The 27,189-nt window shown below is 41.1% G+C and overlaps 1 protein-coding gene across 1 annotated transcript in view; it reads right to left on the bottom strand.

Moving 5' to 3' along the window:
* The window catches only part of DUSP3 (dual specificity phosphatase 3), a 30,806-nt gene that overhangs the window by 2,428 nt on the left and 1,189 nt on the right, over nt 1-27,189 (bottom strand). The window contains exon 2 of the mRNA XM_058182112.1: nt 3,409-3,635. Coding sequence (XP_058038095.1) covers nt 3,409-3,635 — 227 coding nt within the window. The remainder of the gene's footprint in view (nt 1-3,408; nt 3,636-27,189) is intronic.

Below are 27,189 nucleotides of genomic sequence, written 5' to 3'. Positions count from 1 at the left end.
ATCGCACTAACCTAAACTTGTTTTTACTTATAAGAAAAATGCAAATGCCTTGACCAGCGTACTATCTTCCGACTGTGCTGAATCCTAGTTGCCAACATATTCATCCATCATGCCAACAGCCTGGTAGTTGAGGATGATGGGAAATGTGGGCCAAACATGAAATGTGTTCCAATACTGTAAGAAAGGGCAGTTTTTACTTGTCCAGATAGTCCACCTGGATTTTCTTTTTTAACAAAATGAAATATCAAAAAGGAGAAGGAAGGAATGGTGGGAGAGTAGGTGTCAGAAAGAAAATAAACATGAAACAGAGGTAAGAGAAAGAAGTAATAAGGATACAACACATGAACCAGAAATAAATGCATTTTGGGATAGAAAAGAATTCCCTTCCCCCCCCCCCCCCGCCGCCTTTTACCATTTCCTATAATGAAACCCCCTTGGACTCTGTTTTGAACACATAGCAATTTTGTTTGTCTTTCCAGATTACTGGACATTATTTGACCACCCAACATTTCAGAAATCCCATTTAGTTGCCATCTTTTGTTTTAGCTTTAATTCTCAGATTAAAGCACTACAAATTCCCCAAGGAGCATGGAAAGGACTTCCATTTCATGCAAGGATGCATTTCTAGATACCAAATTCCCCTCTTTCCATCTAAAGTGATCAAGGACAGGCCCTTGCAATTTTCTGAGTCAGTTCCCTTTGGTACTTTTGTTTCTGTAAAAAAAAAACCAAAAAACTGTTCTCTCCTAATGCTGCCAAAATAGAAAATGGGAAAATGCCATTTTGCTCCTTTCGGCTACCCTACAGCAAATATTAGAGGCATAAACCTGGCACAGTCAGCCAATTCCTTTCATTTCTATAAGCCTTCTCTTTTTGTCTCTCCTGTTCTAAGGTTCAAAACAAAAGCCCAAAACAAAAACCCTGTCATGAAGATAATGGCCAAGGAGAGATTTATCAGTCTGTGTGTATGAGTAAGCATATATGCAATACACTGAGAGTAGTGAACGGATTGTGGGTATGTGTATATGTACATAGTCATGCATGCTTTGGTCCCATACAATACTACCATAGAGGCAAGTATATTTACCAAAAGAAAATCAATGTTAGGCCCAATAACTCAGGGATCTTACTCATTCACCAAACAGCAGATTCAATTCCTTGGCTAATCAGAGAGTAAAAGTTAGGTGGCACCAGGTGAGATGGTATTGCCCTATTATTCAAGTGTTACCTGTGTGATCAATGTTCAGAGATGCCCACATAACTACAACATCCACCATTAGCTTTTTCAGGACCAACAGTATTTTTTAAGATTTAAATATTAAATGGCCAAAATTACATTCAATATTGCCAGTCTTGTGGGTTTTTGTGGTCTCTTTTGAAATCTTCAAGCAGGAGTTTAGGAGTGAAATTAGTAAAATTTGGGCCACTTAAAAAATACACATTTTTATATGAGCCATCTAATGATGGAGAATGGAAATATTATTCCACCAAGGGATCCCAACAATCTCAGTGCAACTTTAGCTCAATTCTACAAGTAGGAATACATCCAGTTCAAGCCCAATGGGTACAAACCACTCCCAAGACCACCATTCATCTTTCTCATCCTTGTTTTCCAGGTCCAAAATTCTACTATGGAATAATCCACAGCATTTACTTCAGATGGAGAAAAAGACATCAATAACTAAGGAGAAGTAGAAAACTTGACATTTACAGCATTTTCTTTCCTTTTGTCGTCCCTATATAACAGCACAAACCCGCAGCCAAGCAGACAAATGATCCTTCTTCTACAGCAATAACTGGATATAATTTACACATTTCTCATTTACATCTCCCACACTTCTCATCTCTTAAACTCAAACATTTCAACAGCTTCTCCCACCCTTTTCCATAGCTCCCAAAAGATTGCAAAAGATCAGTCAATCCTGGAGAAGAAAACATTAAGCAGTGGTTGGCAATATTGTGCCTATAGGGGCTATTATACCCCAAACATTTCTTTTAGTGCACCCCCAAGGCCTTTCTCTGACTTTTGGCAATAGCTGTTTTATTGTTGCCCATTCCACTTGGGGTGGCCATTTAATGAACAGGCATGTCTCCAATAGGAGCCATCTTATTCTTCAATGTTGCTAAAATTCCAAATGTGAGTCAAAAAGGTTGTTGACTTCTACATTAAGAGATCTGTCTATCTTCCATATTTCCATCCCTCCAGGCCACCTATAGCAAATATTTACAATTTTAAAAAATGCCTTTGTAATAGATGGCAAGAGAATTAAGTAACGAATCTGGGGTCAAACTGAAAAATATAGGATATTTCTAAGAATTATATGGTATAGGAAGGAGATGCCAATAGTATACTGATAGTCCTTGACTTATAACCATTTGTTTAGGGACTGTTCAAAGTTATGGCACTGAAAAAAGTGACTTGTGACCATTTTTCAATTTACAACCACTGCAGCATCTCCTTGGCCACATGATCAAAATTCAGATGCCTGGCAATTGGCATACATTTATCATGGTTCCAGTGACCCAGGTTTATGTGAAGCAAATCCCTTAGAGAAGCAAAGGTCGCAAATGGGGCAAAACTCACTCAACAACTCCTTAGTAATGGAAATGTTGGACTCAATTGTTATCATAAGTTGAGGACTACCTGTATACATACACGTACATAAAAGCTTCAAGTCAATTATTAAATGATAGCTCCTGAAGTAAGGGTGACTTTTCCTGCCAGTTGAGAAGCAGAGCAAAGGCAGGAAACATTTAATTTTCTTCTCTCCATATCCCCTACTTCCCATCTTGCTGCCATGCAGACTCTTAATGAGTTGGAGATATTAGTTCTGGCAATACTCTAAATCAGGGGTGTCAAACTCAATTTTATTGAGGGCTGCATAAGGGTTGCGTCTGATCTCGGGGAAGGGGGCATGGCCAGGAGACATGGCCAATATGACATCACATGTTGAGGGGGCGCCTGTAGTGGCCCAAGCGCTCTGCCAGCCAAAACAGACTCCCAAGCTCTGTTTTCAGATGGAACGGCCTCCTGCAACCTTCTGCTAGCGAAAACAGAGCTCGGGAGGACCATGTGTGGTCCTCGCGACCTCCATTTTCGCTGGCAGAGGCACCACTGGCTAGTCCTTCGCTATTTCCAGGGCAGCCCCATGGGCCAGATATAAGCACCCCGCAGGCCAGATCCAGCCCCCGGGCCTTGAGTTTGACACCTCTGCTCTAAATACTAAGAAACAATGAGTGGGTACATTGATCATGCAAAGTCTCATTTTGTTACAAAATAATAACTGGATAATTCATGCAACAATTTAAACCGAGTGCGAACCAAACCAAGACTTAAGAAAGTGTATCTAAGCAAGATAACTATTTGGCCATGCAACACAGAAAGCCACTTGGGCATAGATGTCTTACCATCTTTCTGTGCTAATGCCTTATCAATGAAATCAGCAGCTTCTTCAAAGTAATGGCTGAGGTTGAACTCCTGGGTGTCATTGGCCTTGATTCCATGGTAGATGATATTAGTTCCATCATAAAAATCAGCATTTGTGTTCACATGCATGAAAGACTTGCCTTCCGCAGCATTGAGGACATGGGTGATACCCAGGCGTTGTAAACGCATTACATTTTTGGCTATGAACCTGTAAGAAAGTTATAAAGAGGAACATTCAGAGAGAAGAAATGATCCTGGATCATCAGGGAAATGCAGGAGAAACTCCATTAACTCATTACATTAATGGCTCTGAAATCTAGAAAACAACAGATGGAATTGGTAACAAAATATTATGTCTACAATATTCCTGTTCAGGATATTCCATTCTATGCCTGCTGCATCCCAATTTTCTCACCAAGAGCCAACATTTCTTAGCTACAAATCACTTATATACGACAAGGATATTGTTTTCAGAAGAATGAGTTCTTCCCTTTTATGGCTTTTAGCAAAGTACAGGTGAAACTCAAAAAATTAGAATATCGTGCAAAAGTTCATTTATTTCAGTAATGCAATTTAAAAGGTGAAACTAATATATGAGATAGACTCATTACATGCAAAGCGAGATAGTTCATCCCTTGATTTGTCATAATTTTGATGCTTATGGCTTACAGCTCATGAAAACTCCAAATTCACAATCTCAAAAAATTAGAATATTGTGAAAAGATTCAATATTCTAGGCTCAAAGTGTCCCACTCTAATCAGCTAATTAAGCCCTAACACCTGCAAAGGGTTCCTGAGCCTTTAAATGATCTCCCAGTCTGGTTCAGTATGAATCACAATCATGGGAAAGACTGCTGAGCTGACAGTTGTGCAGAAAACCACCATTGACACCCTCCATAAGGAGGGAAAGCCGCAAAAAGTAATTGCAAAAGAAGTTTGATGTTCCCAAAGTGCTGTATCAAAGCACATTAATAGAAAGTCATGTGGAAGGGAAAAGTGTGGAAGAAAAAGGTGCACAAGCAGCAGGGATGACTACAGCCTGGAGAGGATTGTCAGGAAAAGGCCATTCAAAAGTATTGGGGACTTTCACAAGGAGTGGACTGAGGCTGGAGTCAGTGCATCAAGAGCCACCACACACAGACAGATCCTGGACGTGAGCTTCAAATGTCGTATTCCTCTTGTCAAGCCGCTCCTGAACAACAAACAATGTCAGAAGCATCTTACCTGGGCTACAGAAAAAAAGAACTGGTCTGTTGTTCAGTGGTCCAAAGTCCTCTTTTCTGATGAGAGCAACTTTTGCATCTCATTTGGAAACCAAGGACCCAGAGTCTGGAGGAAAAATGGAGGCACACACTGCAAGATGCCTGAAATCCAGTGTGAAGTTTCCACAGTCTGTATTGATTTGGGGAGCCATGTCATCTGCTGGTGTTGGTCCACTATGCTTTATTAAGTCCAGGGTCAACGCAGCTGTCTGCCAGGAGATTTTGGAGCACTTCATGCTTCCTTCCGCAGATGAGCTTTATGGGGATGCTGACTTCATTTTCCAGCAGGACTTGGCACCTGCCCACACTGCCAAAAGTACCAAAACCTGATTTAATGCCCATGGGAATACTGTGCTTGATTGGCCAGCAAATTCGCCTGACTTGAACCCCATAGAAAATCTATGGGGCATTGCCAAGAGAAAAATGAGAGACATGAGACCGAATAATGCAGAAGAGCTGAAGGCCGCTATTGAAACATCCTGGTCTTCCATAACACCTCAGCAGTGCCACAGGCTGATAGCATCCATGCCATGCCACATTGAGACAGTAATTGATGCAGAAGGGGCCCAAACCAAGTACTGAGTACATATGCATGCTTATACTTTTCAGAGGTCCGATATTGTTTTATGTACAATCCTTGTTTTATTGATTTCACGTAATGTTCTAATTTTCTGAGATTGTGAATTTGGGATTTCATGAGCTGTAAGCCATAAGCATCAAAATTATGACAAATCAAGGGGTGAACTATCTCGCTTTGCATGTAATGAGTCTATCTCATATATTAGTTTCACCTTTTAAGTTGCATTACTGAAATAAATGAACTTTTGCAAGATATTCTAATTTTTTGAGTTTCACCTGTATTTTTGAAATATTTTTACAAACATCATGGTTAGTCCAAGGCCAATTATTCATTAACAAATATCTGCTTCCATTTATTTCATGTGTGGCAGAAAAAAATAGCAACATTTTTTGATTCAGAAAAACACAACTGTAATCTTGGCCAGGTGAAGTTCTGCGAGAGACTAAGGGCAAAATTAAAAATTCACTAGAATATATCATTCAATATTCTACTGCCTGAGTTTGCCCCTTGAATTTGTTTTTAAGAAGAAGGATTCACATCCTTAAAAGTTTGAAAATCCATGGTGTGGGCTTGAAATATGTTATTTAAAAACAAAAAACAAAAGCAACAATAAAGTTCCCTGCTTGAACAATCCCAAAAATCCATTATACTAAGAGTACCGGTAGTTTTAGGTACAGCTCCAAGATGTATATGTGTCTATCTGTCTGTCTATCTATCTATCTAAAAGTCATCCATTCTTGCTACTAGAGGAAATCTACAGCAATGGGCAAGGAGTGTCAGGAAGAGAAGAATACACTGTTAACAGAGGCAACTCTAGACTTTCCATGATCCCACTGTCTTAACTTCAGTTCAAACAATCTCCCTGGCTGTTAAATTTGTTTTGCTTTTTAATTATGTATATAGCAATAGCATTTAGATTTACATACCTCTTCACAGTGCTTTACATCCTTCTCTAAATGGTTTACAGAATCAGCTTATTGCCCCCAACAATCTGAGTCCTGATTTTCCCCACCTCGGAAGGGTGGAAGGCTGAGTCAACCTTGAGCCTGGTGAGATTCGAACTGCTAAATTTCAGGCAGTAGTCTGCAGTACTGAATTCTAACCACTGCACCACCGCGCCACCGTCGCTATGCTGTACTTTTAGCTTCTCTTCAGTGAAGTATAAGTGTATAAAGTATAAAATACTGGCATTTTATACCACCACAAAGCCTTAACATTTAAAAAATGAGCTGAAATGAGGTATTTTTGACAGCCAAGGTCTCCAATACTGCATGAAGAATATATTGCCTCCCATGCAGGAAAGCTATTTAACACCTGATAAATGGCTGAATTAAGGAAAATGAAGTATTTTCCTCCTGTGAACAATTATCTCTCTTTTGTTATTTAAACCCCTACAAAGTACTTATGCTTTTTTTTTACTTATTCTGTTTATAAACACTACTTTACTGAATTACAATAGCATCCTTTACATTGGTTCATAATTTAGCAGACCTGACACAAAGGCAGAGAAAACATAAGAGAAGAGAGTCTACAGTAGCGCCCCCCCCCAAAAAAATTGTGAGTCTGGTAGCACCTTTTCTGGTTACAAATTTTATTAAAAGACATTAACATTTTGCCCAGCTATAGTTTACTTTATCTGAAGTATCTGATGAAGTGAGCTGTAGCTCGTAAACATTTAAACCTGATAATAAAATTTGTTAGTTAGAAAATGAACTGCCATAATCTTCCTGATTAAAAGAAAGAAATGTGGATCTGAAAGAAAGCAAACATTCGAGAGAAAACTCTGTGTAGGTCAGAAATGGCAAACCAAATTTTCACACAGCCAGCAGTAGCTCCCAGAAGAGCTTTGCATTTGGCCCTCAAAACTTGTCACTAATCATAATTTTAAACATACAGAGGAAATAATTAAATAAAAAGGTAAAGGTAAAGGTTCCCCTGGCACATATGTGCTAGTCGTTCCTGACTCTAGGGGGCGGTGCTCATCTCTATTTCAAAACTGAAGAGCCAGCGCTGTCCGAAGGCATCTCCGTGGTCATGTGGCCGGCATGACTCAACGCCAAAGGCGCACGGAACGCTGTTACTTTCCCAAAAAAGGTGGTCCCTATTTTTCTACTTGCATTTTTTACATGCTTTTGAACTTCTAGGTTGGCAGAAGCTGGGACAAGTAACAGGAGCTCACCCCGGTACAAGGCACTAGGGATTCGAACCGCTGAACTGCCGACCTTTCGATCGACAAGCTCAGCGTCTTACCCACTAAGCCACCACGTCCCTTCAATAATTAAATACAAGGTGACAACTGTACCAGTCATTTAATGTTACTGCAGTTAAAAAGTACACTTAAGATAATCAGTTTATCTTGACCATGATTCCATTTAAACTGTGAAGCATGGCCCTTTTTTTTATAATTCATCTATAAATTCAATATTTATAGTTGTCCACTCCTACATGACTCTAGACTTGCTATCTGAAGGTCATATACAAAAGGACATTAGACACCTGCTGTACAGTTAAAGAAGGCAGAAAATCCTCTCTATCATCCCCATATACAATATTAAGTGCAGTTCCTATCAATGAAAAAGTTGCTCACTCTGCTACTGAATGAAATCTGTAGTGCTACAAAAGAGAAGACTGCAGTGTTGACCTGAAGAACTAGGATTGATCTACTAACTATTCCTTCTCTAGTTGGCTTCTGTAAGGTTAGGCTGTTCTCCCTTGCTCAGTTATTATTTCACAGGTGGCCCTCAATTCACATTTCAGTTAGTGATGGTTTGATGTTACAAGGGCACTGAAAAAAGTGACTTATGATAATTTTTCTCACGACTGTTGCAGCATCCCCATGGTCACACGCCATCAAAATTCAGAAACTTGGGAACTGACTCATATTGTTGACAGTTGCAGTCTCCTGGGGTCATGTGATTCCCTTTTGTGACCTTCTGACAAGCAAAGTCAATGGGGAAGCCAGATTCACTTAACAACCAGGTTACTAACCACTTCAGTGATTCACTTAACAACTGTTGCAAAAAGGTCATAAACCGGGGCAAAAGTCATTTAACAACTGTCTTGTATAGCAACAAATTTTGGGCTCAGTTGTGGTTGTACGTTGAGGACTACCTGTATACAGGAGACCAGGGTTACAACCTTTGACAGGTATAATTGACATTTGGTTTTTAAGTTCCAGGAGGAACTTATTCACACAAACACAGTTTCCTCTCCTTCGCTGTTCAGAGACAACTTTTGACCAACTTTAATAGAGGTGAGGAGAGATTCCCCCTTATATCCTAGAAATAAAAGATGATTCCTGTTACTGTTTAAAAGTAAGAGTGGGAAGCAAGAAACAGACAAAGTTGTAACAATGGCACAAAACACTGAATGTCAAGCTTTCTTCCACATGAATGAACTGTTATATTGACAAGAACCACTTGCTCTCAAAGTGATGAAGTGGCTTTTTGGCCAAGGGCAGCCTGGATGTCTGGGAGAAGTGAGGAAAAAATAGAACAAGCTGACAAGCTATCCTTTCTCATGATACATGCTCCTCAGAATTTATTTTTATTTATTTATTGGGTCTTTATTAGCATCCTTTGATCAGTTTTCTCAAAGGCACATCAAAATTATTACAAAATAAGAAAAAAAATCATAGTGGTATTTCAATATATATACAGTGCCATGGCAAAGATACTCAAGTTCCAGTCATATAGAGTTTTAGTGGCAAATACAAAATGGTGGTAGAATTGAACTGGCTTATACTTCCTCATCCCATAGACCCATTCAACATCCATCTAGAGCAATGGCTGGAACGGGAATTTGATCATTCCAAAATCACACCAACTCATGATTTACTTTCCATTAACTATTTAAGAGACCCAACCAGCCTACTTATGAATGCTAAAACTCAGGATGATTAGGAACTCATGAGAAGGAGAATGTGACAGATGCCTCTGCCTGCTGCTTTTCCTCAAGGGAACATGTAGATTCTTGTCTGCTCTAAATATGGAGTTTTGCTTAGCAAGACTTGTCAACAGCAGGTGTGATGTGATGTGATTTCTGTCCAGTACAGTGAGTGGTGTTAGTGTGCTTAGGTCATGCTTTTTGTGCTTTTAATCTTTGTACACTACCTACAGTCACCTATGTGAGATGGGTGGCTCACAATCATATAAATTAAGTGAATTATTTACTGTGCCCCTCAAATCAATGCTATTCTCTGCAGAAGACTACAGTAAAAATAAGATTGACTCTCGCAAATAAAAATAAAAATTATTTTGATTTGACTGGTTAGAGAATGACCATTTTGCAGGGAGCAAGAAATTAGCAAGATTACTGAAATGACCAGAAGTGAATGTTTAGAAAATAAATATATTTGTAACTATACATACCAGTTAACAGGACTGAAGCAAAGCATTCTAAAACAGATTGGTTGAAGTCTAGTTAACTATACACGTGATAATGGCCGGCTGAGGCTGATGGAAACTAGAGTGCAACACAATCTGGACAGCTACTATACCTCTCCACTGAAAATAACTCCATAAAAATAACTCATATCCTTCCCTATATTCAGCCAGCTAAATTGTTGGTGCCAAAGCCTAGGCTCTGGTGTACATATTATATATAATGTTTTTACTCTGCTTTTTTTTCAAAAAAAGCTTATGAAGCAGACATGATGACTCTCCCGTCTTTCACCGCTGAATTTATTTTCAGATAGTAAATAAAACTTTGCTTATGGGCTTCCAGGAATTCACCAGATTCTACCATTTTAGGCCACTATCATGAAGGAGCAGGATACAGCAATCAAGTAAGCCTAACAAGGATAATTCGAGAATTATTTAGGATCCTTTGTTTAAGATGCCTTTGAATTCTTGAGCAGCTGTAAATGTAATAAAAAAATATCCATAAATGTCATAATTGCTTATGACATTCTCAGTCTTGGAGATAACCTCCACACTTGTTGAAGTTCTCTTAATTATTATCTGCATTATTGAAAACCTACAGGTTTAAATTCAAAGGTCCGTTTAAACTATACAGCCACGTAGCTCTCAGAAATCACAACATACTAGAGAATCCTGACACCCTCTAAATGTTGCTGAACCCACAATATCCTAGCCAACACCTCCATTGGCCCTGTTGGCCAAGCAGCAAGGAGTTGAAGTTCAGAAATATAATATCTAGTTTCTATGTAACGTTTGTAAGAAACTGAAGATCAAGTACATTTTGCTTTGGCCACTTCTGTTTATAGAAGGCTCCCCTAGTATCTGGATTCAACTAAACACTTCCCACAGCCTGAAGCCCTTGTGGGCCTAGCACTTCAACCTGTTGTCATAGCAACAGTTCCCGAAATTTTCTCTTCTCACTATCTCAGCAGCTGCACTATCTAGCAAGATTCTTTTCCCTAGTTAACAGTAAAAATAACTTGTTTCCTACTTCAGCATGCCACTGATAACATGGACACTAATCTTCCACATGGGCTTTTTTTTGTGGTTGTTATTTTTCTTTTCTTTTTTAAAAAAAATCCATTTTAAATCACCAAATGAGCAATCATGTAGATATTCCAGATTTTATTTCTTATAACCCCCAGCCAGAATGATAGTTGACCAAATCACCATACTGGTTGGGAATTACAATTTGGAAATTTAAGTTCAACACATAGGACAAGCCAGGTAAGACAAGGATGATGTACCCATTATATAAGGCAGACATTAAAAGACTTACATTCATAAAGACAAAAATTATTGCAATAGTGGCGAATATAGATTGGGTGTAGGAAGGGGGTAAAGGTTCATTCTTTGAGCTTGTGGGTTAGTTTCCAACATTTCATTACCATGAAGATATCATCTTCAGCAGACTTTAGGGGATCCTCAGCCTTCCATCCTTCTGAGATAGTAGTTAAATCAGGATCCAGATTGTTGGGGACAATATGCTGACTCTGTAAACTACTTAGCATATTTTTTATTTATTTATTTTATTTATTTATTTATTTGTCATAACAATATATATAAGCATCACACAAAAGATTATATAGTATATAAACATATATATGAGGAAATATAAGGAGGTATAAGCATATATACATATACATATACATATACATATACATATATATATTTGTTTTCTGAGGTTTTCGCGGGTGTTTGTATGTAGGTCTTTGGTTATTCGGGTTTTCTCCCGCGTAAAATTGGAAGTGTCTTGGCGACGTTTCAACGAAGTCTCATTCGTCATTTTCAGGCTTCAGCTTCCTGCTTCTGGGAGCAATGTATGACTTTCCAAAGGATTCAACTTTGCAGTCACTCCCAAATACATCCCCACTGAAACCATTATATGCGGAGTTAAAACCAGCCTGACCAAAATCAACCCCGATGATGCTAACAAAATCAGACTCGAAATCACCAACATCCTCTGCAGCAGCAAGCCACCCAAAAGCAACTTACCCAAAGAGGAACAGACAGCACTACTTAACCTGAAAAAAGACACCAGCGTAATAATCCTACCAGCAGACAAGGGCAACGCCACGGTGGTTATGAATACATCTGACTACCAAACCAAATTAACCAACCTACTCCAAGACCCTGCATACAAGCCCCTAAAAACAGGCCCCACCACCTACCTAGAAAAAACCACTAGATCCAAAATAAAAGCCTCCCCCATCAGCGAAGAAATCCAACAAAGAATCATTCCCAGAGAGAAATCATCCAGATGCCCTAAGCTCTATGGCCTCCCCAAGATACACAAAGAAGGAACCCCACTCAGACCCATAGTCAGCTCCATAGGCTCACCTCTACAAAACCTAGCCAAATTTCTCGCCAAACAACTACAGCCCTATGCAGAATCCATCACCTCACACGTAACAAACTCATTCCAGTTCATAGAGATCATAAAGAAACAAAACTTACAGCCCAGCGACCTACTCGTGAGCTTTGATGTCATATCCCTCTTCACCCAAGTGCCAATCAAAGAAGCCTTGACAGCTATCCAAAACAAATATAACCCCCCCAAGCACATCCTAGATCTGACCAACCACTGCCTATCCAACACATACTTCATCTATAATGGACAAAAATACAAACAAATAGAAGGAGCACCCATGGGATCACCCCTCTCACCTGTCATTGCCAACCTCTACATGGAACACTTTGAAACCCAAGCTCTAGAAAAATCTGATCACAAACCCAAACTCTGGCTCAGATACGTAGATGACATCTTCATAAACTGGCCACACAGGAAAGAAAAACTTGACAACTTCCTCATACACCTCAATAGCCTACACCCCAAAATACAGTTCACCATGGAGACAGAAGTTAACAACCAACTTCCCTTCCTAGATGTCCTAGTCTACAGGAAACCCAATGGCTCCCTAGGACACACCATCTACCAGAAAAAAACACACACAAACCGCTATCTGCACACACTCTCACACCACCACCCAGCACAGATCAACTCCGTAGCCAAGACACTCATCTCCAGAACAAAATGCTTAGCTGACGAACAACACTTAAAAATCGAACTACACACTCTCACTAACGTACTAACATCCAATGGATTCCAGAGAAATAAAATTACCAAACTAATCCAAAAAGAGCCTCCCACTAAAATCCAAGACAGAGAACAAGAAAACGGCACAGCCCTCCTCCCATATATAAAAGGCACCACAAACAGAATCAGCAAGATCCTCCACAAACACAACATCAAGACAGCATTCTGCACAAACCAAAAAATATCCACCATCCTAAGAAACCCCAAAGACAAAATTGAGTTAGAAAATCAAGGAGTATATGAAATCCCATGCACCGCCTGCCCCATCACATACATTGAACAAACCAACGGAAGAATAAGTGCACGCATTGAAGAACACAAGAACTCAGTCAAAAAAGAGGAACCAACTTCTTCTCTGGTCCAACACCTTAAAGCCACAGGACACGATATTGACTTTACAAAGACCAGAACTATCGCCAAAACTGAACACTTTAACAACAGAATAATCAGAGAAGCCATCGAGATAGAAAAACGCCCACACAGCATGAACAAACAAGATGATACCTCCCGCCTACCAGCCATTTGGAAACCTGCCCTTATTGACAAACGAGTCCCTAACACGAGGAATGACACCAGACCCACACTCACGAGGTCCACACAAGATGTCACCACCACACATCCACCCAGAAAGCAGACCCAAACCCACTCTGATCATGAAGCACGACCAAGGACCAGAAGCCAGACCACAGCTGCAACATTAGCCATTTCAAATCCCTCCAATCCATACATGCAGTAGACTGACACCCACTATGAAGATGTAGCACGACCACGAACACGAAGCCAAACAACAGCAATGCAGCTCACCAGCTCAAATCCCCCTGCAACTCATACTAATCTGAGCACAACCAAGCCCCCACCCAAAGAGGACATACCCCCATCCAATCAGAGCACAAAAAAAACCCCATCCAATCAGAGCACAGCCAAGCTCCCACCCAATCAGTTCAAACCCCCACTAGCAGTTAAAAAGGAAGAAACAGCTGCAGTCACACATTGCTCCCAGAAGCACGAAGCTGAAGCCTGAAGATGACGAATGAGACTTCGTCAAAACGTCACCAAGACACTTCCAATTTTACGTGGGAGAAAACCCGAATAACCAAAGACCTACATATATGTATATGTATATGTATATGTATATGTATATGTATACGTATATGTATACGTATATGTATGTATATGAAGAAAAAAGAAAAACAATAGGACAGGAATGATAGGCACGTTTGTGCTCTTATGCTCTTATATTCAGTGGAATCCAGTGGGACTTTTATTATAAAACAGCAATTGTTTTAGCATTACAGTATGCAACAGGCATAACAGTAGTTCAAGCTGCAATAAAAAGAAATCTATCTTACACTAATATCTGCCTAATTAATGTTACATTCTTATATATCCATTCTATATGGAAGAATGATTTACTAAAGAGAAACCCTTCTGCTGCCTTATATTTAGAGTGACACTGCTTAAAAACTGTGCTTTACCAAATATTCTCATTTTCATTGGAAACAAATGGATGCTGCAAAAATATGGAAAAAAATCATTAAATGCAGTTTGTTTCAATTTTAAAGGCTTGTTTAATATGATGGAAAAGTGTGAATTATGTAGGGAAAGAGGAGGGCCATGCCCAGAAGCAGATAATGATAGCTAAGATTAAATTTGATTCAGTTTTAATTTTATCACCTCCTCAGGTTATTTAGGTTTTTTTTTGCAGGAAAGTTCTGCTTTCTATGATTTAAATTCAGCAAACTTTCACTTTTAATTTTAAGTGCATTAAAATTCCTAACTGACATTCTATTTATCCAGCAACTCCATATTATGAAATTTATATCAACTAAACAATGTATTTTTCAGATACCACATTTGGTGACTTAATAAAATATTTTTTTTTATTTTGTCAAAGGGACATAGATGAATGGATGTTAAAACTGCCAAGATTTACCAATCCTAGAAAAAAGGTAATGGTAATTTCACAGATATAGCCCTGTGGATTTTTTTTTAGCACAGAATCAAAACTTCCCCTTGTCTTCTTACAGAATGCTGTGTCTAGCTCCCAATTCTGACATCTCCTGGTGGTCCCCCTCCCAAGTACAAATCTGCTTCAACCCTACTCAGCTTTTCATAACCAGCCATGGTTAATTAGGTGCTTCCACTTGCTGAGGCAAGCCAGAGAAACGAGGACTTGCAAAAGACTATTGTATGGGCAGTGGTTTGTTCAATATCTTTAAGGGAACTGGATGGGCAAATTACTAGTTACAAATGCACGCAGTATATCAAATACAAATTATCATGGTGGCCTCAAAAGAACTGATCAAAAGCAAAATTCATGTGTTATATTAAACAGTTTGGGGCAATATTTTAATTTGCGCTAATTATTGATTGGGAAGTTCCCTGGAGTGATTAACATACAGGCTACACAAATCTTTGCACTGAAAAAAAATAGAAATGCAAAGTAGGGTGAATATGACAATAGGCAGTACCTTTTTAAAAAATGCAAAGCCTCTATGTATTTGGAGAATCAAGCTATGATCCAGACAGTGAATCTTAATTTGTACAAACCATGTCTTGATGTGTTGCCTGAACTGAAGCATGATCCTATTGCAAGGACTAAATAGTTGTAAACAAAGAGCCCTCCAATATTAAAATTCTGTCAGGCACTGCATCAGATTGAGTTTTCAAAATTAGTTGGGTCAAAAGGCACTAATTTCAAAGTCTAGGCATTCCTAGCCTGAAAGGGCATGCTGCCTAAAAATAGAAGCAGGTCATAGCTACATTTGCAGGACCCTATCATGAATAGCAGTGGCTATATCATTATGCTAAATCAGAGACTTCATAGTTTAACCTTCTACAATCCAAAATATTGTAAACTAGCATAGATTGTCAGACCTGATTGCCATAAGATATTCTGATACAGCAGTGATGGCTAATCTTTTTGCCATCGCGTGCCAAAAGTGGGGGGAGTGCGGGGGGTAATGAACACGCGTGCCCACACCCATAATTCAATGTGCCCCACACCCTGCGCATGTGCGCACGCTTTCCCTGTGCTCCCCCCGCTTTTGGCACCTGATGGCACGGTGGGCCCAGTACGCCTGTTTTTCGCCCTCCCCGGGCTCCAGAAGCTTTTCAGAAGTTTGGGGAGGGTGAAAAGGGCCAGAGCATGTTTCTCTTCTTCGACTGTCTGCTTCACTTGCAAAAGTCCTCTGCCACCTACTTTTCTGGGCAAATATAGCCTGTCGATGTCACTATGCATAGTGTATGGTCATCAGTTTTCTTGTTTTCCTATCCAGGCTGTCCAGCTCTGCCTGTGTCCAGTTTACAATCCCAGCAACAACAACAATAATAATAATAACAACAACAACAACAAATCAATTGTTCCAATCAGATCAAAATCAGTTCTATCAGAGTCTGAATCAGACAGGGAATACAAAAATTGAAAAACCTGAGAAAATGGCAACTACTCAGTTTTGGAAAGATCTGTGGGAGACTGAGAAAGGTTATAACAAAAATGCTGGGTGGATCAGAGATTTTGAGATGAAATTCTCCAAAAACAAAGTGGACCAAACGAAAATAACTACTGAAATGATAAGCAACAGAGTGAAGAAAGTTAAGAACTGGACATCACCTGGCAGTGATCAACTGCATGGCTTTTGGCTCAAATGCCTTGCCAGCCTGCACAGAAAAATGGCTGAACAATGAGATGCTGTAGACAGGAAACATCAGCGAATGGTTAACAGCTGGAAAAACTTACCTGAAACAGAAGGATCCAGCAAAAGGGCAACACCTGCAAATTACAGGCCAATAACATGTCTGCCAACCATGCTCAACTACATGCTGACCGACATCATAGTTGATAGGATCCAGGACTATCTGGAAGCAAATAACATGTTGCCAGTGGAGCAGAAAGGAAACAAACGAGGAAGCAGAGGAACAAAAGATCAGCTACTGATTGACAAAATGATTCTAGAGAACTGCAAAAGCCAAAAAACAAATCTGCATACAACTTGGATTGACTACAAGAAAGCCTCTGATTCATCACCGCACAGCTGGATCATCAAATGCCTGGACGTCATCGGAATATGCAAGTGCATTGGTATTCTCATTGCAAATGTGATGAAGCCCTGAAAACGGAAGTGTTTATTGGAAGTGAAAGTTATGGACTGGTCAACATCAAAAGAGGGATTTTCCAGGGTTATTCTTTGTCACCTCTGCTGTTCACCATCGCTATGAACCCCCTCTGCCAACAATTTTACAGAAAACTAAACTGGGGTATCAAACTGCTAAAAATTCACAGAAAATCTCTCACTTGCTGTACATGGATGACCTGAACTTATACGGAAAATCAGAAATTGAAATCCAGTCACCAACCAATAGAGTTTGAATTTTCAGCATTAACATCAGCATGGAGTTTGGCCTGGACAAATGCGCCACAGTAGCACTGAAGAAAGGGAAGATCGTAGAAAGTGATAATACTGAAATGCCCAATGGACAAACTATCAAGTGCCACCAACCCGAAGTCTATAAATACCTGGGCATTCTGCAGCTGGACAACATCAAGCATGGGCAAGTGAAAAGTGTGGTCAGCAAAGAATACATTCAAAGGGTCAGGAAACTTCTAAAAAGCAAACTAAATAGCGGTAATACCATCAAGGCTATAAATACCTGGACCATACCCGTCATCAGATATACTGCTGGGATTGTAAACTGGACATAGGCAGAGCTGGACAGCCTGGATAGGAAAACAAGAAAACTGATGACCATACACTATGTGCTGCACCTGCGTAGTGACGTCGATAGGCTATATTTGCCCAGAAAAGTAGGTGGCAGAGGACTTTTGCAAGTGAAGCAGACAGTCAAAGAAGAGAAACATGCTCTGGCAGATTATGTGAAAGACAGTGTTGAACCAGCTTTGATGGAGTCAACAAGAGGAAGCTGCTAAAAGTACAGCAAACCAAGTATCAATATAGAAAAACAGCGATGCACTCGAGTTGACAGCTGGTGCAACAAAACGCTGCATGGACAGTTCCTTGACAATATCCAAGGAAAAATAGATTAGGAAAAAACCTGGTTATGGCTGACCAATAGAACACTGAAAAAAGAAACGGAAGGCCTGATTCTTGCAGCCCAAGAACAAGCCATCAGAATGAATGTAATCAAAGCCAGAATAGAAAAATCTGCTGATGACCCCAAATGCAGACTCTGCAAAGAAGCGGATGAAACCATTGATCACATACTGAGCTGCTGCAAGACAATAGCTCAGACTGACTACGAACAACGTCACAACACAGTTGCTCAGATGGTCCACTGGAACTTGGCCATTTTATTGTACAACTAAAGATTAATTTACTGTCTAAAATATTTATTTTTCTACCATATCATGAGTAATGTAGGCTTTTTTTTCTCACTGGTTTTGGCCCCATGCCTTGAACAACAGCCTGACATACAGAAATGTAGCAACAATATGTTTTTCTACCACTTATTTACATGCCAAAGAAATATATTTGTGTCAGGTTGGTATTAAAGGTACATAGTACGGCTGATTTTAAAAAGCAAAGTCAACTTTGTATTTTAATTATATACAGACTGTCTTTAAACAGACTAATGCTGCAATCTTGACTACCATACCTTGCAAAAACACCATAAATTCTTGAGAGAAAAGACATGTTTATCCTGACTGTTCAAAAATCCACCCATATTTTTAAATAGTCTACCTCACTTTTGAACCACTATAAATATGATATGGTCTATAAATAAAAAAAATATTCTATTAAATGATCTAACTTAACTTTTCTTGACTTACAGGTAGAACTTACAGATAGTTCTCAACTTACCACAATTGAGCCTAAAATTTCTGCTGCTAAGTGAAACATATGTTAAGTGAATTTTGCCCCATTTTATGGCCTTTCAAGCCACAGTTATTAAGTGAATCACTGCAATTGTTAAATTAGTATCCTGATTGTTATGTGAAACTGGCTTCTCCTTTGACTTTGCTTGTCAGAGGATCACAAAAGGTGATCACATGATCCTGGGGCATAGCAAAGGTCATAAATATGGTATGAACCAGTTGCCAAACATCTAAATGTTTGTCACATGGCCATAGGGATGCTGCAAAAGTTGTAACTCTGAAAATTGGTCATAAGTCACTTTTTTCACTGCTGTTTTAACTTTGATCGGTCACTAAATGAACTGTTGAAAGTCAAGGACTACTTGTGCTTAAGAACACTATAATTAAACCTGTGGTTACCAGTCACCTACCAGTTTTAATGGTCAGATCAAACTACTTTTCAATCATCTCATACTATCTATAGATTTTTATATAATGGCAAACTATAACATCTGTGAACAAATATACCAGTGGGTTGGGGAATCTCCATGTTTGCAAAGTGTAAAAGTTCTTTAGGGGGAAAAAACACTGCCTCAGTTTTCACAACCTGGCACTGTCTCAAAACGTTGGGACAGCAAGTCCTAGAACATGTAACATTTGGCCATTTTGACTAGGGAGTTGCTGTCATAACACATCTGGACCAATATACTCTGTGGCCTCAAAAATAAGATTGACTGGTGACAAGGAAAAACTGAACATTATAGGTAGAGTGGAATGGAATTAAATATAACTCAACAGGGTAAGACTAGATGGCTGACATAGAGACACCATAAAAATCTGTCCTTATTGGCAGCCATGCACAGTGAAAATGGAGAACAATTTGGTATTGACTCTATAACCTGTGACCTGCTGGATCATGTTTCAAAGAGATTCCGTTACCTACACAGAAATAAAATGACCCACAAGGTAGGCAAAAAAGCAGGTGGGAAAGAGAGTAATTCCTAACTTCCTACCAGCTTCCTCACTGATGTTTGTGGGAAGCTGGCAGGAAGCAGTGGAAATCACTTTTCGTCCTCCTTCCTTCACCACTAAGGGATTTCAGATTTCAGCCTCTGCTCCAAGCAGCCTATTCCTATCTGCCCACTTGGCCCTACTGCAAGCCAATCACTGAAGTGGAGCAACTTCCAACTTTCTGCCACCTTTCCAATTGGCTTTGCTCAGAAATCACTCTACCTTAGTTGACCAGGGGAACTGCTTGCCACTTTGCTAGAAGGAGGTGAACAAAGAGAACCATGAATTAGGAGGAAAACTCCACCCCCCTCCTGATCCTAGCCTGTCCCCAAGATCCCCTTCCCTCCAAAGGTCTCATCTATCAAGTTTCCCGATCCTCATCTAGCCCTACCTTGCTATTAAGGCAGCCAAATCACTCCCTTATCCTTCCCTTGCCACTCACTGCCATTTAGGGATTTCAAATTTCAGTCTTAATTCTTTTCCACCAACCAATTGCAGTATAGGGGCCAGAGAGAAGAAAGAGGGTAGGGAATATGGTCATCCCATATTCCCTCGGGCCACACAACCTATGGATTTCTGGGAAATGTAAAAAGAAGGAGCAGTAAGTAGCCACAACTTCATTCCCCAGTCATAGGTCTCGGCATTCTTTAAGTTATCCCATTGGAGTTAACTTAGTTCAATAATTGTTGCCCTATACTTTTCAATTTCCCTGAACTGAAGGTTGCAAAAAACGGAGAGGGGGAGTTTTAATAATACACAGGTAGAAGATAGCTATGAGGACTTCTCAAAAGGGGAAGGGCCTTCTCTGTGGGGGCTCCCACCCTCTGGAACGAACTACCCCCAGGACTTCATCAACTTCCGGACCTCCGAACCTTCCGTCGCGAGCTTAAAACACACTTATTCATTCGCGCAGGACTGGATTAGATTTTAAATTTATGGGTTTTAAATGGGTTTTATTTTTTATATTGTTTTTAAACATTTTAACATTTTTAAACATTTGGCCTTTTAGAATAAGTTTTTTAATTGTTATTTTACTTTGTATTTATGTGTTTTTATTTGCCTGTGAACCGCCCTGAGTCCTTCGGGAGATAGGGCGGTATATAAATATGATTAATAAATAAATAAATAAATAAATAAAAAAGCCAGACAAAAATACAAACACATTAGTAAAATCACAATATGCCAGTCATCTTGCTCAACAGTGATTTTTCACAGAGAAATCATAGTTTCTATAGAAATACCCAAGTTTAATTCCTGGCTTTTCACTTAGGAAATTGAGATAAGAAATTATGGAGAGATCATAACCAAGATTCTGCATAATTTGATTAAGAAAAGATAAAGGCCGAAAAGGTTGCACAAGTTAGCTTTTGAACAAGGAACTAAACCACTTTAACTAAAGCAATATCAAGAATGTTACAATAGGTGGCAACATTTAGGCATTCTTGACTGACCTCATTAAAAGTAACAACAGCTGAACCTGGTTAATACTTAAATAACCACCAGAATTTATAGATAAAATGGGAAGTAAAAAAAAAGCATTTTGCAAAAAGGCAAAGACAAACTATTTCCACACTGTTGCCAAGGAAACTTCACATATATTGTTCATATAATTACCAAGAGTCAAAATTAGTATCAAGGAAATTTTTAATGTTTTTCTCAACACCTATAACTAGGCCTGGTCAACAGGGGCATCAGCATGAGGTGGAACAAATTGGACGTGACAGAATAAACTGTAACACTTTTTCTGGAAGGTGACAGGATATTTTTTTTTTACATGCAACCAATTATAAAAAGTTCTGGACTTCTGGAACAATTTTTTTGCCATAGAAAAACAGCTAATCTGCTTTCATCTTGTCACTATAGATGACTTCATGGAGAGCTATGCACATACTATAACTTATAGGACAAATAAGCAAATGTTTTGCTTGTAATAGACTCAGGAGCAAACTCCATCATTTAAGAATGGGTGTCCAACTTTTTGGCTTGCCCCTTGAAGAATAAAGAGGATTGTCTTGGGCCATATATAAAATAGGTATATTTTATATATAAAATAGGTATATATAAAATAGGTATAATAGTTTATTTATTTATTTATTTATTCATTTGATTTTTATACCGCCCTTCTCCCGAAGGACTCAGGGCGGTGTACAGGCAAATAAAAACAGACAAGATAATATTATATAAAATGCAAAATTAAAAAACTTATTATAATTTGCCTAAAAATTTAAAATATATAGAAAACTAAAACCCCATTTAAAATTAATAAAAACTATAAAATCCATAAAATTTAAGCCAGCCCCGCGCAAATGAAAAGATGTGTCTTCAGTTCGCGGCGAAAGGTCCGAAGGTCAGGTATTTGGCGTAACCCCGGGGAAGTTCGTTCCAGAGTGTGGGAGCCCCCACAGAGAAGGACCTTCCCCTGGGGGCCGCCAGCCGACATTGCTTGGCGGACGGCACCCTGAGAAGTCCCTCTCTGTGAGAGCGTACGGGTCGGTGGGAGGCATGTGGTAACAGCAGGCGGTCCCGTAAGTACCCAGGCCCTAAGCCATGGAGCGCTTTAAAGGTCATAACCAAAACCTTAAAGTGCACCCGAAAAGCCACAGGTAGCCAGTGCAGTCTGCGCAGGAGCAGTGTTACATGGGAGCTACGTGACGCTCCCTCTATCACCCGCGCAGCTGCATTCTGGACTAACTGAAGCCTTCGAGTGCACCTCAAGGGGAGCCCCATGTAGAGAGCATTACAATAATCCAAGCGAGAGGTAACGAGTGCGTGAGTGACTGTGCACAAGGCATCCCAATCAAGGAAGGGGCGCAACTGCCGAACCAGGTGGACCTGGTGGAAGGCCCCCCTGGAGACGGCCGTCAAATGGTCTTCAAACGACAGCCGCTCATCCAGGAGGACACCTAAGTTGCGCACCCTATCCTTTGGGCCAATAACTCGCCTCCAACAGTAAGCTGCAACTGCAGCTTACTGAATCAAGATGCCGGCATCCACAGCCACTCCGTCTTGGAGGGATTGAGCTTGAGACTGTTTCTCCCCATCCAGACCCGTACGGCTTCCAAACACCGGGACAGTACTTCAACAACTTCATTGGGGTGACCTGGGGTGGAGAAGTACAGCTGAGTGTCATCAGCGTACTGATGGTACTTCACCCCAAAGCCACTGATGATCTCACCCAACGGCTTCATGTAGATGTTGAACAGAAGGGGCGAGAGAATCGACCCCTGCGGCACCCCACAAGTGAGGGCCCTCGTGGTCGACCTCTGCCCCCCTGTCAACACCGTCTGCGACCGGTCGGAGAGATAGGAGGAGAACCACCGATAAACGGTGCCTCCCACTCCCAATCCCCCCAGCCGGCGCAGCAAGATACCATGGTCGATGGTATCAAAAGCCGCTGAGAGGTCTAATAGGACCAGGGCAGAGGAATAACCCCTGTCCCTGGCCCTCCAGAGATCATCCACCAATGCGACCAAAGCTGTCTCCGTGCTGTAGCCGGGTCGGAAGCCGGACTGGAATGGGTCTAGATAGACGGATTCTTTCAGGTATTGGGGTAGCTGGCGTGCCACAGCACTCTCTACAACCTTCGCAACAAAGCGAAGGTTGGAGACTGGCCGATAATTTCCCAAAATAGCCGGGTCCAAAGAGGGCTTCTTAAGGAGGGGTCTCACCACCGCCTCTTTCAAGGCGGCAGGGAAAACCCCTTCCAACAAAGAAGCATTTATAATCCTCTGGAGCCAGCCTCGTGTCACCTCCTGAGTGGCCAGCACCAGCCAGGAAGGACACGGATCCAGTAAACATGTAGTGGCAAGACACAACACTCCCCAACAACCTGTCCACGTCCTCGGGAGCCACAGGGTCAAATTCATCCCAAACAGACTCAACAAGACGTGCCTCCTCTCCCTCGCTTGGATCATCCCAATTTCGGTCCAGACCATCCCGGAGCTGAGCGATTTTGTCGTATAGATAACCACTAAACTCCTCGGCACGTCCCTGCAAAGGGTCATCCCGCACCTCCTGATGAAGGAGGGAGCGGGTCACCCAAAACAGGGCGGCCGGGCAGTTATCTGCCGACGCAATGAGGGTGGAGGCGTAAGAACGCCTCGCCTCCCTCATTGCCACTAGGTAGGTCCTAGAATAGGACCTAACTAGTGTCCGATCAGCTTCGGAACGACTGGACCTCCAAGTGCTCTCTAGGCGTCTTCTCCGGCGTTTCATCTCTCTCCGCCCCTCCGGGGACCAAGGGGGCGGGCGAGATCTGCGCCGGGTCAGAGGCCGCAAAGGCACGACACGGTCCAAGGCCCCAGCCGCGGCCTGTTCCCAGGCCGCAACTAGTTCCTCAGTCGTGCCGTGGGCCAGATCCTCAGGGAATGGCCCAAGCTCCGTCAGGAACCTCTCAGGGTCCATCAGGCGCCTGGGACGGAACCAACGTGTAGGTTCCGTCTCCCTGCGATGGTGGGTGGCGGTTCGGAAGTCTAGGCGAAGGAGAAAATGATCGGACCATGACATTGGTTCTGTTACTAAATCGTCTAGTATCAGATCATTTAACCACTGACCAGAGATATAAATCAGATCCAGCGTGCCTCCCCCCATGTGCGTAGGGCCATCATTTACTCGAATCAGGTCCAAGGCCGTCATGGAAGCCTGGAACTCCCGAGCTGCAGTCGATAATAAGCCAGCTGATGGCAAGTTGAAATCCCCCATAACTATAAGTCTGGGGGTCTCAACTGCCACAGTGGCAAATAACTCCAGCAGCTCGGGCAGGGCTGTGGTCACGCAGCAAGGAGCCAGGTACGTGATCAACAAGCCCAACTGATTCCTATGGCCCCACCTCACATAGAGGGATTCACAGCCGGCAATCTGAGGAACAGTGGCCTCCCTCGGCTCTAGATCTTCCTTAATAACAACCGCCACCCCTCCACCCCTACCCTGGGCCCTCGGCTGATGGAATGCTCAGAAACCTGGGGGGCACAGTTCAACGAGGGGACCCCCCCCTCTGGCCCCAACCAGGTCTCCGTAATGCCCATAAGGTCCGCGGACTCCCCCTGAATAAGATCGCAAATCAAGGGGGCTTTATTTGCCACGGACCGGGCATTACATAACATCAACCGAAGATCCAGGCTCTGAGGATCATGGCCGCCCGAGGAACGGGTAGGGACTAAGGGGCTGGAGCACGTGATCGCTTTCAAACATCGAGCACGTGCTCCCCACACTCGATGCGCCCCCCCCCTCCGCCATATCTGCCTCTCCCACTTACCGTACAGATTGAACCACCCTCTAGTCCTGGAACAAACCCCTCCCCCCCTGCCTTCAGACCAGATGTAGTAGTGCCGCGAACAGGCACCGGGGCTGGATCCCTCCCCGACGGGTTCTCCCCCCCACCCGTCTTGTCCCTCCCCCCCTTTAAAAAACCCTTGTTTAAAAATCTATTTAAAAAACCCCATACATTCTTCTTAGCAGCATGCCACCTCTCTGGGTCCCAAAACCCTTCGTTGAGGTAGGCCCTCGATAACTTGGAGGGCCATTCCTGCGAGGCGGGGAAACCTCGCAGTCGAAGGAGGTCAATAGGCGAGTATCTCATGGAGAAGAAATAATAAATGGCAGAAAAGGGGTCCATCTCTAACCGGCATAGGCATCACAATCCTTCAGATGACCCGATCAAGACCCGCCGTAAGATGTTAAAAATTTGGGGAAGTTCACTCTCCCGTAGGACAATAATAAAAGAGTCCCCGGGTAATATATAGAAAGTTAATATATAGAAAGTTAATATATAGAAAGAGCCAACTTCCTTTACTTTTTATATTATCTTGTGAGGCTGCATTGCTAGCTTCCAGGGCCATAGGTGCTCCATGGACCACAGATTGGCCACACCTGATTTAGAGAATGAAAGCTACTGCCAGCCCAAGAAAAGTAGAGCTTTTTAGATAGACCAATGGCAAGCCTTTGCAAACATTTTTAATGGTGGTATTAGTTTTAGTTCAACTTAATTTTGTAAACAATATCATATTGTTTATGTATGTTACATTTCTTTTTATTACAGTACTATTATTTTTTATTAACAGTACTTACTTTTAACATACTACTTTTATTAACAATACTTACTTTTAACATATTTCTATTAACAACTACCACCACTTAGAAAAGGGGCCTCTGTGGCTCAGACTGCTAATGCAGTCTGTTATTAACAGCAGCTGCCTGCAATTACTGCAGGCTCTAGTCCCACCAGGCCCAAGGTTGACTCAGCCTTCCATCCTTTATAAGGTAGGTAAAGTGAGGACCCAGACTGTTGGGGGCAATAAGTTGACTTTGTATATAATATACAAATAGAATGAAGACTATTGCTAACATAGTGTAAGCCGCCCTGAGTCTTCAGAGAAGGGTGGGATATAAATGCAAATTTAAAAAAACTAACCCAAGGGAAACAAACACTGTGGGGCAGAATAGATTAGGGAAACCCAGTCTGAAACAGTCTTTGAAGACAGGCTTCCCTAAATAACATTTTCATTAGCCTTCGTTATATATGCTAGGACTGAAGAGAAATGTAGTCCAATACATCTGGAGAGTCCCCTTTTGGATAAAAGCTACTTTAGAGAGAAAAAACACCCATCACTTTAAAGGAAGGCAACACTGATTCCTCGGCAGCCAAGTTGTAGCCTAGGAGTATGGAAACACTATGGTTTTCTCAAATTATTCAGCTTCCAGTCACTCCTTTAGCTATGTTTGTTTGAACTGCTAGGAGTTGCAGTTCAACAAAATTAGAAAAGTCACAAGTTCTCCAACCCATTTCGTAAACAATTCCAAAGTTTCCCCTGTATTAATTACAGAAACATTGGGGATTATCACTGATTATTTCAATGGATATCATTAATGTTTTTCACAAACTTCATCTTTTTATATATAGACTTGTGCAAAGTTAATGGAACATAGAAAGCAAAAGTAAAGTCAGTTTAACTTAATCCAGATAGCAGTAATAAATTTGTCCTGGCAAATTCAAGCATCTAAACAGAGTCAGATTGGGTTTATCCTTGGATAGAATACCACTAGAAAATTCCAGGCCTACAAGGTAGCCTGAGAAAGATTTTTTTAAATCTTTAAAATATGGTAACAATTAATTCTGCAACACTGCCATGGAAATTCTATGGCTATGTTTGTGTCCTCACTAAGAGTCAAACTCTACCCAGGAGAACCTTGCCCATTTAACATTGCTTCCTAATAAAATGCTCTTCTAGATTTTGCAACCTGAGGAATAAATGTGTTTTAAGACGTCCTGTGCTCAAGCAAAAAAAAAAACACTACCCTCAAGTCTAATGATAGGATTTGACTTTGTAGAAAATTAAATTAAGTGGTTAATTGTTTGATGTCTATCTCAAGGCTTATGAATATGAGTAACGCATTTTAGATGTGGATTGTGTCTCCTTGCAGAAAATGTGCCTACACATTAGACACAAAATGTTTCTCTATTTTCAGTCCAGTGGGTCTACCTAAGCAGAGAATATATAGACACAGTAGCAGAATATAGATGATAGTATTCATTCCACATGGCATGACCACTGCTAAATAGGGAACATGGTTAGTTTCAGAT

This window comes from Ahaetulla prasina, chromosome 4 (assembly GCF_028640845.1).
Source record: "Ahaetulla prasina isolate Xishuangbanna chromosome 4, ASM2864084v1, whole genome shotgun sequence".
Taxonomy (NCBI): domain Eukaryota; kingdom Metazoa; phylum Chordata; class Lepidosauria; order Squamata; family Colubridae; genus Ahaetulla; species Ahaetulla prasina.
This window is presented reverse-complemented; position numbering and strand designations above follow the sequence as displayed.